General features: G+C 41.4%; 1 protein-coding gene across 1 annotated transcript; it reads left to right on the top strand.

Annotated features, from left to right (window-relative positions):
- Positions 1 to 4,135: 4,135 nt before the first annotated feature.
- Positions 4,136 to 15,345, top strand: LOC124831838 (uncharacterized). The gene is made up of 2 exons (XM_088112894.1): positions 4,136 to 5,120; positions 14,741 to 15,345. Exons 1-2 carry the CDS (start codon positions 4,136 to 4,138, stop codon positions 15,343 to 15,345), a joined length of 1,590 nt encoding a protein of 529 aa, XP_087969020.1.
- Positions 15,346 to 16,151: the final 806 nt, after the last annotated feature.

Genomic DNA, 16,151 nt, shown 5'->3' with positions numbered 1-16,151 from the left:
TTGGATGATCATTGCAAGGGGGAAAGCAAACACATGCAACACATACAAATGCAAGGGTGAGCTAGGTCTCAAACAATCATACAATTCATTTTCAATCAATCTAGCATTTATTTCATAAAACTCATCAAGACAAGCATCTTATCATGTTAAGACTCTAGACACGTCCGGACATAGAATGTATGTAGAGCTGGGGCGGGTTGTGCACTTGTGATGGCCTCTACTGCTTTGCAAAGCCATTGCCGAGGGGTTCCACCCGACCATACACAAGGCTAGTCCGTTACCGCGGGATAGACCTTCAGTGATAGCGTCTACCCTAGGACCTCCCACTACTCCCACCACACGCGTCAATCCTCTCTAAGTGAGAATGAAAGACCGTTGGAGTGTTAGGGATAACCCCCCATATGGAAGCCTCTTACATTCATTCAATACACTAACCGATCCCACCGAGAGATCTTAATTTCCGATTAAATCCTACCATTTTAAATCTCATGATATTTCGTTTGGATCAATAATGTACATCATAAACCACTTATAACCATACACTTTCAACCAATCTGGATTACATGAAGATGCATTCATAAATTGTAACCGAAATATTTAAATAATCATAACTTACTGGATGAGAGAAAACATAACAGAAAATATCACCACTGGACGAACACTATTTGGACGAGCGCCAAAAGCCCTTGGGCGGACACTGTTTGGACGAACGTCCAAAACCCATTGGACGGACACTGTTTGAACGAACGTCAAAAGCACTTGGACGAACCCTATTTGGACGAACACTGTGGGATCAAACACTAGGTCGAACGCCTCAAATATGAACGCTCGCTACTACTTAAGGACGCTCGCTACTACTTATGAACGCTCGCTACTAATTCAACCCCTGACCGAACGCTATACTCACCAGGACGAACGCTCGAAGAACGCTCAACATATATCTTAAGGACGAACGCTCAACATGTAACTTAAGGACGAACGCTCAACATGTAACTTAAGGACGAACGCTCAACATATATCTTAAGGACGAACGCTCAACATGTATCTTAAGGACGAACGCTCAACATGTAACTTAAGGCGAACGCTCAACATATATCTTAAGGACGAACGCTCAACATATATCTTAAGGAACGTTGGTGGAGTCCACGTGGCAAGCGGCGAGCGCGACACCTCAGAGCGCACATGGACGACAGCGGCGCCCGACATCCACTAACGGACGCCGACTGTCGAACTTGGAGCTGAGTCAGAACCGGTAGTGGAAAGCGTTAGTGAGATACACGTGTCCGCCTCCGAATGGACGTCCGTTCAGCACGAGTCAGATTTCAGAAATGGAATACACGTGTCCAGCTCAGGATGAGCGACCGTCCGGTATGGGCTGAAGTGGAGTGCACTGGTGGAGTGGAGACGTGCGTCCTGCTGAGTGGGGCGGAATATTCCCACCTCCTTTACACGCGCCTCTCAGTTTTAATTCTGAGTGTTCTCCCTCTTCACCCTCTTTCCTGGATCTCTGAACATTCTCTCTTCATTTCCCTCTACACCTTCTCTCTAAGAACCACCGTCAATCCTCTTCCGTTTAGCATTCCTGCACAGCTAAAGGACGCTCGACGTATAACTTCCAGGGAGAACGTTCGGCTAAGTAAAGTTGGTAAGTCCTCCCTTCATTCTGACGTTCGTCCTCTGTGTATGAAAACTCAGTTTTGAGTTGTACGTTCGTTATTTTCTTAGAGTAGAGTGGTTCTGATTTTTGGTATTGGGGTTCGTTCGTATAGTGGATTAACGAGCGTTGGCGATAAGGATTTGAGGGGAGAGCGTCTGTGTGCGTCTGTGAACATTCGTTCATTTCTAGGTAAGGGAAGCTTACTTAATTTAACTGTTTTGATGTATGCGTGTGTGTGAACGTTCGTTATTTTACTGTATAAGGAAATGCATGATGGATGATATGGATGATGGTATTAACGTTCGTTATTTCATTGTATGATGTTGCTATGGCTGATTTGCATGAACGTTCGTTATGTTGATTGTATGAGGTTGTTATGCTTGATTATATGAACGTTCGTTTTTATGAAATGATATGATTTTGATGAGAAATGAACCTTCCATGAAAAGTTGTACGTTCGTTCTGGACGGTCATTGACCGTTCGGTTTTCCTTAGTAACATGTTAGGAATGCTGATTCTTTCATTTGATTGAAACTCTGGTTGAGGACGAACGTCCTCACACTGAAATACTTTGCTTGAGCATTCGGCCAAGCACTGTTGTATATGGTATTTTTGATAAACCGCATTCTTCCTTATTTGCATGTATATATATATTTTTGAAATAGTGTATTTCCCGTTCGTAAACACTGTTTCGAAAGCCCTTAGTATATTTATCAAATTCTGTAAATTTAAGTTATTGAACGTTCGGTCTCACACCTGACGTTCGTCCAGAATAGCGTTCGGTCTTACACCGGACGATCGTACTGGGAAGCGTTCGGTCTTACACTGAACGTACGTTCAAAGTAACGTTCGGTCTTACATCGAGCGTTCGTTATAAATGAGACTCGGTCTTATACCGAGCGCTCGTTCTAAATGGTGTTCGGCCAAATGCCTAACGCTCGCTCTAATTGGTGCTCGGTCTCACAATGAGCGTTCGTCCTAAAATGGGGCTCGGTCTTATACTGAGCGCTCGTTCTCAACGGTGTTCAGTATTATACTGAGCGCTCGCTCAAAATGAGGCTCGGTCTTATGCTGAGCGTTCGTCCTAAATAACGCTGGGTATTATTTTGAGCGCTCGTTCTCTTTTCCCAGCGTTCGTTCAATGAACAGTACCTTACTCGGCCATTCCTGAACGTAACTGTTCCTCTGCCGTTCGTACTTTAATACGAACGAGCGTCCTTTTGGTCTCACTTGCAGCGTTCGTCCTCGGTCTTTGGGGACAGAACGTTCGATTTTGGTGGATTCCTTATGAATGATGAAAATGATCATGGAATGGTATATGGTGAATGATGAACAGTGAAAGAGATGAATTGAAAGTATGAATGTATGATAAATAGTGAACGATAAAAAGTATTTGAGATGATATGAAAGTTATGAATATTGAACGAGCGTTCCAGGCAGGAACGACTCATGGTTGAATGTTGAAAGTTGTAAAGTATGACTGTGGATAGTTAATGCTGGCTGTTCGATCCTGATGTTCCGTGAGTGCTCGTTCTCAAGTAGAGGACGCACGTCATGCGTGGGAACGGCAGGAGGTCGACGTCCCTAGGGGTACTTCGGACGGAACAGACTAACCTCGGGTGGCAGCTGATGAGAATGCCAGTTACCACACCACCCGGGTGCGTGAACGCCTGTAACTACGCAGTATTCATACAGTCCGGACAGTCAGTCGTGTTGAGTTTTATTTTGTACATGCGTTAAATTATGTGATGTATGATGAATGCGTACGTGTGAAATGAACTGTTTGCTGGAATTTATATATTGATGCATGAGTTAAATTACGTAAGCTTACCCTTTCGTTTTCCTTGTGTTGTCTATTGTCCTTGTGCGTTCGTCTTGTCATTGCAATGATCATCCGTGTGGATGTGAGCAGATGGAGACGAGCGGTTGGAAGAGGTGCTGAATGAAGAGAACCTGGTTGATGTCGAAGTGAAGACCGAGCAGTGAGACGCTCGGCCAGTTGTGTAGCCTGTGTTAGAGTGGTCGTTCGACCATCTTATCTTGTTATTTTATTCTGATAGACCGTTCAGTATTTGTGCCGTATAAACCGTTCGGTCAAGTTTCGTGTACGTTCGGCTTTTTCATTTGTAACTCTGAAGACGTGCGGCTTTGAGCGTCCGTTCTGTATTATTGAAACAGTACTCAAGGACGTTCGTCCTTGAGCGTTCGTTCGTTCTAAATTTTAATTTCTTCATTTTGTTTTTAGTTGGAAAACTGTATTGAATTATTGTTAAATGTGATTTTCTGATTTTATGGTTTAATACTGTATTTTTGGGATGTCACATTAGTGGTATCAGAGCAGTTTTGTTCTCTTAAGGACACTGTAGGTTATGAGTACACTGTGTTTTTGCTGTGTGCTTAAATTGCGTTGAATGAGTTATTTTCAACACTTTGAACAGGACTAACGTTCGTTTCTTTTCTCTGTTTCTTAGAGAACCAATGGCACCTAGACTTCCTCCTCCTCCACCACAGACCAATGAACATGATGTGCCCAACAACACCAGGCTGTTGGAATCAGTGATCGAAAAGCTACAAGAGCAGAATGCTGTTCTGATGCAGCAGAACGCGACTAATTCACAAAATCTCGAAGCTGCTCGCGCCAATTCTGAAATGACTCAGAGGCAACTAATGGAAATTCTTGCAGCTACTAGGGGTACGCCGGGAGCATCTGCTTCAAATGCTACTCATCAGGCTGAGTGGACTTTGGAGAGCTTTTTGCAGCATCGCCCTGCAAAGTTTGACGGGAAGTGCCTTCCTGACGGAGCTGATCAGTGGATAAGGGACATGGAACAGATCTATGACGCCAAGGAATGTCCGAACGATAGAAGACTGGCATTCACTGAGTATCTGTTGACTGGAGAGGCCAGTCATTGGTGGTCGACTGCGAAGATGTTGCTAACGGAATCTCACAGCCCTATTTCCTGGAAAGTCTTCAAGGAAAAGTTTTATGAGGAATATTTCCCGGATAGTGTTCGTTTCGGCAAAGAAGTGGAATTTCTCCAGTTGGTGCAAGGTAATATGTCTGTTTCTGAGTACACCAACAGGTTCAAACATTTGGTTCGTTTTAATACCCTGGCGACCAGTGAAGTGTGGCAGTGTAGGAAGTTTGAGAATGGGCTGAGAAGTGATCTGAAGGTACTGATATCCAGCCTTTGCATTAAGTCTTTTCTTGCCATGATTGAGAGAGCAAAAGTTTTAGAGAAAAATGTGGCTGAAGCAGAACGACAGAAGAAGCAACAACAGGCAAATAGAGGGCCGATCATGTCCAGGCCGAATCTGAATCGGAACAGGTTGCCGTATGCTCGCCCAACACAACCATCTAATTCTCAGGCTATGGTTGTTGCTGGACAGTCTGGACAGCACGGATCAGTCAAGTGTTTCCAATGTGGAGGACCACACTACCAGTCGTCTGATGGACAAATTTGTAAGCACCAAAATATGATGTCACAAACTTGTTTCACAATCGGCAAGTATGACCGAATCGTTCAAGTAATAAACTTGATAAGACCAAGTATCGTTCTTCCCAAGGGACTCACGGCCTAGTTTAGTTATGTGATTTCTTGATTAGCTAAGACTTAAGGACGAAATATTTAGAGTTTAATATGCAAGACGAAAAGTAAACATGTATGCATGAAGTTTTTGATCAATGGCAAAAAGCAAAAGATAAACACTTTCAATGAAATATATGAATGAATATGTTGTTGGGGGTCAATTTCATCTCATCCACTCTCATACATTTTAGGAATTCAACATTCAAATCATCATTGTTAATGCCACTCTCTAAAGTACCATTCTAGATGGCTTCTCCCTAATCACGAGTTCATACAATTCCTAGCATTCCTAATGATTAGTTCATAAGTGCAGGAGCTTAACGACAACCAATATAATATTGGGAGAAATTCCCCGGATCTAGACTTCCCCGTACGTGTCCGTATCGACAAAACCAATAATCATGCATTAGAATGAGTTAAACAATGCAAGCATTAAGCAAAGAGGAAAAACCCTAACTAATGATGAAAGAAAGCATAAATCTTAGATTAAGATGCAAGCATAAATTCCATATATGAGAGCTTCAAGAGATTACATTGATTCCCCAACAAACATACAAGGTTTAGTTCACCATATTCATGGTGAACCTAGATGAATTACAATGAAAGTATGAAAGAATAAACACTAAAAAGGTGAAGAGGTAGCCTGAGCATCCAAGATCCTCCTTCAAAGGGGTGGAAGAGAGAGTGTTTGCCTCGTTTCTGCCAAAGATGTCTAACCCTAGGAACCCCTAAAGCTTAAATATCATTCGTAAATTACAAAAAGTCAAGCCCAAGCCCATTAAAGTGCCGCTCAGCGGTAAAATACCGCTCAGCGGTGATTGCGCGTCTCGTTTTCTCCCCTCAGCGGCCATTTTGCCCCTCAGCGGACCTCCCGCAACCTCTTGAGTGCCGCTCAGCGGTAGAATGCCGCTGAGCGGTGACTTCGACTTCTTCTTTTTGCACTCTTTGATTCCTTTTCTGATTCCCTCTCTCTCATTCTTCACTTCTTTCACTAAATTCACCTTAAAACCTGCACAAAAACACTGAAATCAAGCATAAACCTGTCCAGCTCTCTTATTTCTGAAAATATAGATAAAAGGCATGATTTCAAGCTAGTTTCTAAGTCTAAAGGTTGCTTTTAATATCAATTTTAATTATGAAAATAACAGTTTTTCAACTGTTATCACAACCCCAAACTTAGAACTTTGCTTGTCCTCAAGCAAACAAAATGTAACTCCATCTCCAACCAATTCATATGATGGTTCACTCATTCAAAATCCTTTTCTCAAGATAAGTAACAACTTCACTCAAACTTATGACCACGAGTTCATTCAAGATGTGCACATGCTTTAGTATTCACAAAATCATTTAAATTCCAACAAATGCTATTTTTCATGAATGATCAATCAATTAAGCATGGATGTTCATGTGTTTATGGAATATTTCCTCACTAGGTAAAGTGTTTCACTCAACACACAAATGTATAAGAGGTAAGGTGTTTCACTCATTCACTCCACTATCACAATGTCACATGAATCAACTTTTCCTTTCATTTTACCACATTCAAAAACATTCACAAGCATGCATCATCACAAGGACTTTTCAATGGCTTATAATGTGGCTGGGCTAACAAGAAAATTGGTTTTTTCTGGATCACAAAATCCTTGAGTTAAAAGAATCATAACAACACAATCATCTTATTTATTCCCAACTTTCTTTTACCTTTGTATTTGCATTGAGCTTTACTTCTTTTTCTTTTCTTCTCTTTTTTTCTTTGCATTACTTTCTAGCTCTTAGCTCAATGCTTTTCTTTTCATGTTTTCCCAACAACCCCAAACTTGAACATTTAACAATACCATACAAGATCTTCTACTTAACTCAAGGTAAAGATTTTCAATCAAAGGTTTTCAGTGTATGTTCAAGGCTAAGGGTTCAAAGGATAGAACACAACGTGTTCTCTTTTAGTAGGCTAACTTTATGAATTTGGCCAATAAAAAGGGTTCCAACAAATGGCCTTGATCACATGATGCAAAACAAGCACTTGATTCAATCATAGAAAACCTGGGCAAAATCATTCATGCTTTCAAAGTAATAGCATTCAATCATACCAAAAACTCTGGAGCTCAAAACCTCACATATAAGCTCATTCACATTTGACATACACATCTTGCTTAATCTCACAATCACAATCATAATATCATGCATTTGTTCACAAAGCTTGTGAATCACCTGTATAAGCATTTTAATGTGCACATCTATCTCAACATCAATCAATCAATAAGCATCATCATGCAATACTTATCACACAATCACAGTTAATAGCAAACCATCATAACAAACCAGGTGTTCAATAGAGTACATCAACCCCTAATCTAAAAACAAAAACAAATAAGTTCAGAAAACTTAAACCGCAAAAGCATAATCATATGATAGCATTCATCAGTAAATGCTATCTCAGCTCCTCATCAGTCTGAGCTGTCCTCTGTATCTTCCTCTTCCTCCTCATCTTCATCATCATCAAACGCATCCTCCTCCTCAGCTTCATCTTCTTCCATATCTCTAGCTGAAGCTTCAGCTGCTCCAGCTCCTCCTCCATGTACTGGTTCTTCTGGCCAAGCTACTACATTGTGGAATTCATCCATAGTCCACCTGTGGGCTGGAGGTGTATCATACATCTCCACTATCATCTCCACTATCATCTCAGCAGTGGCCACCTGCCCTCTGTGAATGGACTGCAACTGAGCACCTATAAGAGACATATACATGTCCCTCATCTGGAATGGTTCTGCTTCATGTGTATCAGCAGATGTCTGGCTCTGTGCTGGCCCTCTCTCTCTACGAGCCCGGCGTGGTGGAACTGGCTGAGCTACATCCTCACCTCCACAGTACTGTCTATAATAAGCCTCGTCAATAGCTTTTCTTGGCCTTTCAAATGGTGGAACAGAAGTGTCCACCCCAGCTAGCTTGCAAAGGTGAGTGATCAAAGAAGGATGTCCTAGCGGTGCTTTGTTGTTTGAAGTGTTAGCACATACACTAATTTCATCAGCTATCACCTGCCCAATATTAACATTCAAATTTCTGATAACACAGTAGATGAATAGTGCCCTGCTGAGAGTAATATCTGACACATGTGAACATGGCTGAATGTTGGCATGAGAAAATGTCATCCAATATTTTGCAAGAGGAGTCAAATCTGTCCTCCTAATGTTAACCACTGAGCCAGATCTATTCCTTTGGAAGTGTCCTCCAGGTATACACAACACTCTCTTCACATCCTCAAAATCAGCACCTTCCTCCATGCAAAGAGCAAACTGACATTGCTCACCAGCCCACACAGTATCCAGGAAGTTGTTGATAGAATCAGGATCATACCTGATAGCATGGCCTCTGACATAGCCCAAATAATTCTCAGCTGGATAGTCACCAATCTTCTTTGCATTGGTGTAAAATTCCTTCACCACAGCTATGTTGGCAGGTGCAGGATAAGTGGCTAGCTTTCACCAATCATTCCCTAACACTTGCTCTCCAAATTGAGGAGCAAAGTTAGGTATCATTCCAACCTTTCTCTCCATCAAAAGTCTCCTGTCCTGAACCACCCTAAAGTGCTTCTCATGTTTCCTAGAGAGGAACCAGCCAAAATGGGGTTGCTCTGGTTCCTTTTCCTTTCTCTTGGTTGCCATGGTTTTCAATCTTTTTCCTGATGAGGATGCCATTCCTACATTCAAAACGCAAACAAAACCACAGAACATGATGTTAATCATTAGTAAAACACAGAACACAACTCCTTTCGAAGCTAAACCACCGTTGAGGGCCAGAATTTCCCCTCAGCGCCACCAGTGCCACATTCCAACACGCAAAAACTCAGAAAAACCAAATCTGGCAGAGTGCCGCTCAGCGGCAGATTACCCCTCAGCGGTAACTCTGCAGATTTTTGAAAAACCTATTTTAAATCTGTCCTAACTCCACCCAATTGCAATTTTCAGTTTTTCAGTTCATGATCATGCAGTTTAATCGGTTCAAACATCAAATATATCATCAAATCATGCATAGAAATCAAAACCCCTAAATATTCATGCTTTGACAATCACATTCAAATTCAAGAACCCTAGAATGAACAAAATGCATTTTACTTACTTGGGTGGAGATGCTAGATGCTATGAGAATGCTTCCAAACTAGAATGCTCTCTTCCAACCCCAAACTTTGATGGCACACTAGTGAAAAAGTGAGTGGAAGAGATAATTTCTTAAGAGGGAAGAGTGAAAAGATGTGGGAAACCTAGGAGAAGATGTGTGGAAGTGTTTATGCAGAGAAAAGCCAAAAAGTATAAGACTTTGCGCAGCTTAGAGTTTAAAAATACCCTAATGGGCTCGGGTCCCGCTAAGGGGAACTAAAGCCCAATCTACGAGAGTACCGCTCAGCGGCACTTTCGTGATGTGCTCCTCTCCTTCTTTGCTTGACCTACGTGCCTTCCCTACATGTCCCTCATAGGTTCCCTGCAATTCAATGTTAAAAATGCTTATGCAAATCCTAACTAAAATAAACAAACAGAAACAATCAATCAACTGGGTTGCCTCCCAGGTAGCGCTTGTTTAACGTCACGAGCCTGACCCAAAATCCACCAACACCCATCAGTAGGTGCAAAATTTTCTCACCAACACCCATCAGTAGGTGTTACAAATTGAGTATCCATCAGTAGATACTTAACCACCTAGCATCCTTCAGTAGATGCTATATCCAACAAAATATTTACAAAAAATAATGTCCACAGATTAAAAGTTACAAAACCAAAATCAAAATCCAAAGTTTGTCAATCACTGGGTTGCCTCCCAGCAAGCGCTCTTTTAACGTCATTAGCTTGACCCAATAAAGTTCAAGTTCCATCTTCTTTATAGTTGATGTAATCCTTCCACCAACTTCTCAACTGCTTCCTTTGGACTGTCTTTGTTCTTCTAGGATATGGAGACTCTATCTCTATCATCTCCTTCTCTTTAAAGCCCTTCACAACCCACAACTTGTTCTTGATTCTTACTGGTGTGCCAAGTTGGAGTCTTCTTTTCTTCCAGTCTCTAGGAATATCTTCTCCTCTTCCAATCTCCTCTTCCTTGGGTACCTGAAACAACAAACAATGATTACCTGAAACCGTGAGATCTTCATCTTTATGTCTAGTCATGGGTGCATCTCGAAATGCAGCTTTATAACTATCCTCTTCCTCCTTTGCTTGCATCTCATCTTTGAAGACATCCACCACCACTCTCTCCTCTCTGTCCTGGAGCACTACTATACCTTCATGTACATCTATGATGGCCCTGGCCGTTTTCATAAACGGTCTTCCAAGTATGATAGGTATCTTCTCGGTCTCCATCTTCATCACCACAAAGTCTGCTAAAAACTGAAGTTTGCCAACACAAACTATAACGTCTTCTGCAATCCCACATGGCTCCTTTGAAGATCCATCGGCCATTACTAAATTAACCTTTACAGGTTTCACTTTAACATTGCCAATTTGCTCCAGTAAAGAATAAGGTATCAAGTTAACACTTGAACCTAAATCAAGGAGAGCTTTCTTTACCTTTTTCTTCCCTATAGTACAAGGGATAGAAAAACTACCTGGATCTGGTGCTTTAGGACGGAATGACTCTTTCTTAACAGTTATACACTTTTCTTCCTCAACATCTCTACGTCTCTTCTTTGTAGAGGTTCCTTCATCTGATTTTGTGTAAACTGCAATTTTCTGTAGAATTTGTTCCCAAGGTGCGTCATTATCCACCATTCTGAATAACTCTGTGAAGTCCATTTGTTTCTCTTGATTTGTTGGAAAAGGAAAAATGTTCTTTCTTTCTACTTCTCTTCTTTCTTCTGTTTCTCCTTCTTCTAACTCAATTATCTCTTCATTAACACTCTTTACCACTTTGCACTCTTCTCTGGGGTTAACCTCAGTATTAGCCCCAAAATTTCTATTTGGCTTCTCTTCCAATTGCTTGGTAATCTGACCCATTTGAATCTCCCAATTCTTTATAGCAGCTTCAGTGCTCTTTTGAGAAGATTCTGATTTCTGTATGAATTGCTGAAGAGTTTCTTCCAACCTTGTTTGTCTTTCATTAAGCATAGATAACTGTTGCCACAAGGTTGGTTGCTGCTGCTGCTTATTATATTGATTAGCTTGCCCAGTTTGTCCTTGGCCAATGCTCGGATGTGGTTTCCACCCTTGATTATAATTCCCTTGACGGTATGGAAATTGATTAGCCATGAAATTAACATCCTCCACGGCTTCCACTGGAAAAGCACACTGACCATTGACATGATCACCTCCACATAATTCGCACAACTGGGTTTGTACCTGTGCAGCAGATTTCAACTCTTTAGGTAATTGAGCCAAAGTTTTAGTCAGAGTCTCCAGCTGTTGAGTTAGAATTTTATTCTGAGCTAGCAAGGCATCATGTGTTTGTAATTGAAGAACCCCTTTTTGTTGCATAGGAGCTCCTCTCTCACTGTGCAGCTCATTGTCACTAGTAGCCATGTTTTCTATAATTTCAGTTGCTTCCTCTAGAGTCTTCCATTTAATATTGCCTCCTGCTGAGGCATCCAGCATCATCTTGGTTTGTGAACCAAGCCCTCCAAGGAAAGTTAAGACTACTTCTTGATCTTCAAAACCATGCGTGGGAGTTTTACGTAACAAGCTTTTATACCTGTCCCATGCATGCCCCAGTGATTCTTCCATGCCCTGCTTAAATGACGAAATCTCTTGCTTGCCTTTGGTCACCTTAGATTGTGGGAAGTACTTGTTTAAAAATTTTGTGACCACTGCTTCCCACTCTGTGAAACTTTCTTCTGGAAAAGAGTTCAACCAAAGCTTAGCATTGCCCCCCAATGAGAAGGGAAACAAGCTAAGTTTGATAGCTTCGTCTGGCACCCCATTAATCTTGACCGTGTTGCAGATCTCATTAAAAGTAGTAAGGTGCTCATATGGGCTTTCGTGAGATAACCCATTAAATTGATTACTCTTCACCAGTTGAATTAAAGCTGGCTTGACCTCCATGTTGGCTGCATTGACTCTAGGTCTAGCTATGCTGTTAAAATGTTGAGGTCCAGCAATATTAGTGTAATCTGCAAGAGTTCTTCTAGCATTATTGTTCTCCATACTTCCTGTGCTATGAACAGAACCTTGTGGTGATGATTGTAAGAGAGTTTCTGGAGAAGGGAAAAGTTCTCTGGACGTTCTGATTCTTCTCCTCCTTCTACTCTCGTCTAGACCTTCAAAAAGTGGTTCTGTTGTTGTCTTACTCCTAGTTCGAATTGCTTCCTGCATACACAAGAAAACAAAACCCTAGAAAAGATTTGTTAGCACAAAAAGATATAGAAGAAGATATATATTCAGAAGATAAAAAAATTCAGAAGATAGAATAAAATAAAACCTAATCTAAAAAATAAAATAAAATAAAATCTAATCAAATAAAAACCGAAAAAATAAAAACAGAAAAATAAAAACAGAAAATAAAAATAAAATAAAATCTAACCTAATCTAAAAGATAAAATAAAATAAAATCTAATCAAATAAAAACCGAAAAATAAAAATAAAAACAGAAAAATAAAAACAGAAATTCAAAATTAAAGTCAAAGATAATCAATAATCACACAAATTAACCAGTTAAACCACGAGTCCCCGGCAACGGCGCCAAAAACTTGATGGACAAATTTGTAAGCACCAAAATATGATGTCACAAACTTGTTTCACAATCGGCAAGTATGACCGAATCGTTCAAGTAATAAACTTGGTAAGACCAAGTATCGTTCTTCCCAAGGGACTCACGGCCTAGTTTAGTTATGTGATTTCTTGATTAGCTAAGACTTAAGGACGAAATATTTAGAGTTTAATATGCAAGACGAAAAGTAAACATGTATGCATGAAGTTTTTGATCAATGGCAAAAAGCAAAAGATAAACACTTTCAATGAAATATATGAATGAATATGTTGTTGGGGGTCAATTTCATCTCATCCACTCTCATACATTTTAGGAATTCAACATTCAAATCATCATTGTTAATGCCACTCTCTAAAGTACCATTCTAGATGGCTTCTCCCTAATCACGAGTTCATACAATTCCTAGCATTCCTAATGATTAGTTCATAAGTGCAGGAGCTTAACGACAACCAATATAATATTGGGAGAAATTCCCCGGATCTAGACTTCCCCGTACGTGTCCGTATCGACAAAACCAATAATCATGCATTAGAATGAGTTAAACAATGCAAGCATTAAGCAAAGAGGAAAAACCCTAACTAATGATGAAACAAAGCATAAATCTTAGATTAAGATGCAAGCATAAATTCCATATATGAGAGCTTCAAGAGATTACATTGATTCCCCAACAAACATACAAGGTTTAGTTCACCATATTCATGGTGAACCTAGATGAATTACAATGAAAGTATGAAAGAATAAACACTAAAAAGGTGAAGAGGTAGCCTGAGCATCCAAGATCCTCCTTCAAAGGGGTGGAAGAGAGAGTGTTTGCCTCGTTTCTGCCAAAGATGTCTAACCCTAGGAACCCCTAAAGCTTAAATATCATTCGTAAATTACAAAAAGTCAAGCCCAAGCCCATTAAAGTGCCGCTCAGCGGTAAAATACCGCTCAGCGGTAAAATACCGCTCAGCGGTGATTGCGCGTCTCGTTTTCTCCCCTCAGCGGCCATTTTGCCCCTCAGTGGACCTCCCGCAACCTCTTGAGTGCCGCTCAGCGGTAGAATGCCGCTGAGCGGTGACTTCGACTTCTTCTTTTTGCACTCTTTGATTCCTTTTCTGATTCCCTCTCTCTCATTCTTCACTTCTTTCACTAAATTCACCTTAAAACCTGCACAAAAACACTGAAATCAAGCATAAACCTGTCCAGCTCTCTTATTTCTGAAAATATAGATAAAAGGCATGATTTCAAGCTAGTTTCTAAGTCTAAAGGTTGCTTTTAGTATCAATTTTAATTATGAAAATAACAGTTTTTCAACTGTTATCATCGTCATGCCCTCAGTTATTGGGAGTGAAGTCCTGCACTCGTTGTGGAAGGAATGGTCACACAAAACGCGACTGTAATATGGGCGGACGAGCGACAATGAGGCTGCCAAATGCTGGGAGAATGCAGCAAGGAAGGGGTGGACGAGCTTAGGCTGTTGGTCGAGTTTATGCAATCACGGCCGCGGAAGCTGCCAGTTCAGGTACGCTCGTCACTGGTACTTGCTTATTATATGGAATGCCTGTTTGTGTGTTGTATGATTCGGGGGCAACACACTCCTTCATTTCGAAGGCGTGTGTTGAGAAATTGGGATTAGCCGAACGCGAGATGCAGTTCGACTTGGTAGTATGAACCCCAGCAGCGGGTGAGGTTAGGACGTCTACTGTATGTGTTAAATGTCCTATAGAGGTTGAGGTGCGTAATTATAAGGTGAATCTCATCTGTCTACCCTTGAAAGATTTAGAAGTAATCTTAGGAATGGATTGGCTGGGTGCCAATCGCATTCTCATAGATTGTGGTGCAAAGGAGTTGGTGTTTCCGGACGAATATGAAGTGGATCTATCTGTGACTCTCGGTCAACTGAAAGAAGACATCGTGGATGGCGCCAGTTGCTTTCTGATCATGACGCATTCGGACGAACGACTTGAAGGTTTTGATCATGAGCGATCGTCCAGTAAATTGAATGGAGGACGATCAGTCGTGGATGAATTCCCTGATATATTTCTTGATGAAGTGCCTGGATTACCTCCTCCACGCGAGGTGGAATTTACTATCGACCTAGTGTCGAATGCTGGACCTATCTCTATTGCACCCTATCGGATGTCGCCAGCAGAGTTAGCTGAACTCAAGGAACAGATTGAGGAGTTAATGGACAAGCAGTTTATCAGACCAAGCGCATCACTTTGGGGAGCGCCGGTACTCTTAGTGAAGAAGAAGGATGGTAGCTCTCGTCTCTGCATTGATTACAGGCAGTTAAACAAGCTGACTATCAAGAATAAGTATCCTTTGCCTCGGATAGACGACCTACTGGATCAACTACATGGCGCGACCATATTCTCAAAGATTGATTTACGGTCGGGATACCATCAGATTCGGGTAAAGGAAGAAGACATCTAGAAGACAGCCTTCCGATCTCGTTATGGACACTACGAGTATGTGGTGATGCCATTTGGTGTGACGAACGCCCCAGCAATATTTATGGACTACATGAATCGTATCTTCAGGCCGTATCTAGACAAGTTTGTGGTTGTATTCAATGATGATATTCTGGTATACTCCAAGAACTATGAAGAACATGAGGATCACTTGAGGGTCGTTCTAGGCGTGCTAAGAGAAAAGGAGTTGTACGCCAAATTCTCTAAATGTGAATTTTGGATGAAGGAAGTGCCATTCTTGGGACACGTGGTTTCAGCTGGAGGAATATCAGTGGATCCGGCAAAAGTAAGAGCAGTATTGGAATGGGAGAGTCCACGCTCGGTAACTGAAGTTCGTAGCTTTGTGGGACTCGCGGGCTACTATAGGCGGTTCATTGAAGGGTTTTCCAAGATAGTAGCTCCGTTGACTCAGTTGACCAGAAAAGATCAACCGTTCGCTTGGACCGATCGGTGTGAAGGAAGTTTCCAGGAATTGAAGAATAAGTTAACGAGCGCCCCGGTATTGGTCATTCCTGACACGGCTAAACCATTCGTGGTGTATTGTGACGCGTCTCATCAGGGTTTGGGTTGTGTACTCATGCAAGAAAAGAGGGTGGTTGCGTACGCTTCTCGGCAATTGAAGGTTCACGAGAAGAATTATCCAACTCACGACCTGGAATTAGCAGCAGTCGTCTTTGCTTTGAAAATCTGGAGACACTACTTGTATGGATCGACATTTCAAGTGTTCAGTGATCACAATAGTCTCAAGTACCTGTTTGATCAGAAGGA

The sequence above is a fragment of the Vigna umbellata genome, chromosome 4, assembly GCF_029865625.1.
Source record: "Vigna umbellata cultivar VRB3 chromosome 4, Vumbellata_1.0, whole genome shotgun sequence".
Classification (NCBI taxonomy): domain Eukaryota; kingdom Viridiplantae; phylum Streptophyta; class Magnoliopsida; order Fabales; family Fabaceae; genus Vigna; species Vigna umbellata.
This window is presented reverse-complemented; position numbering and strand designations above follow the sequence as displayed.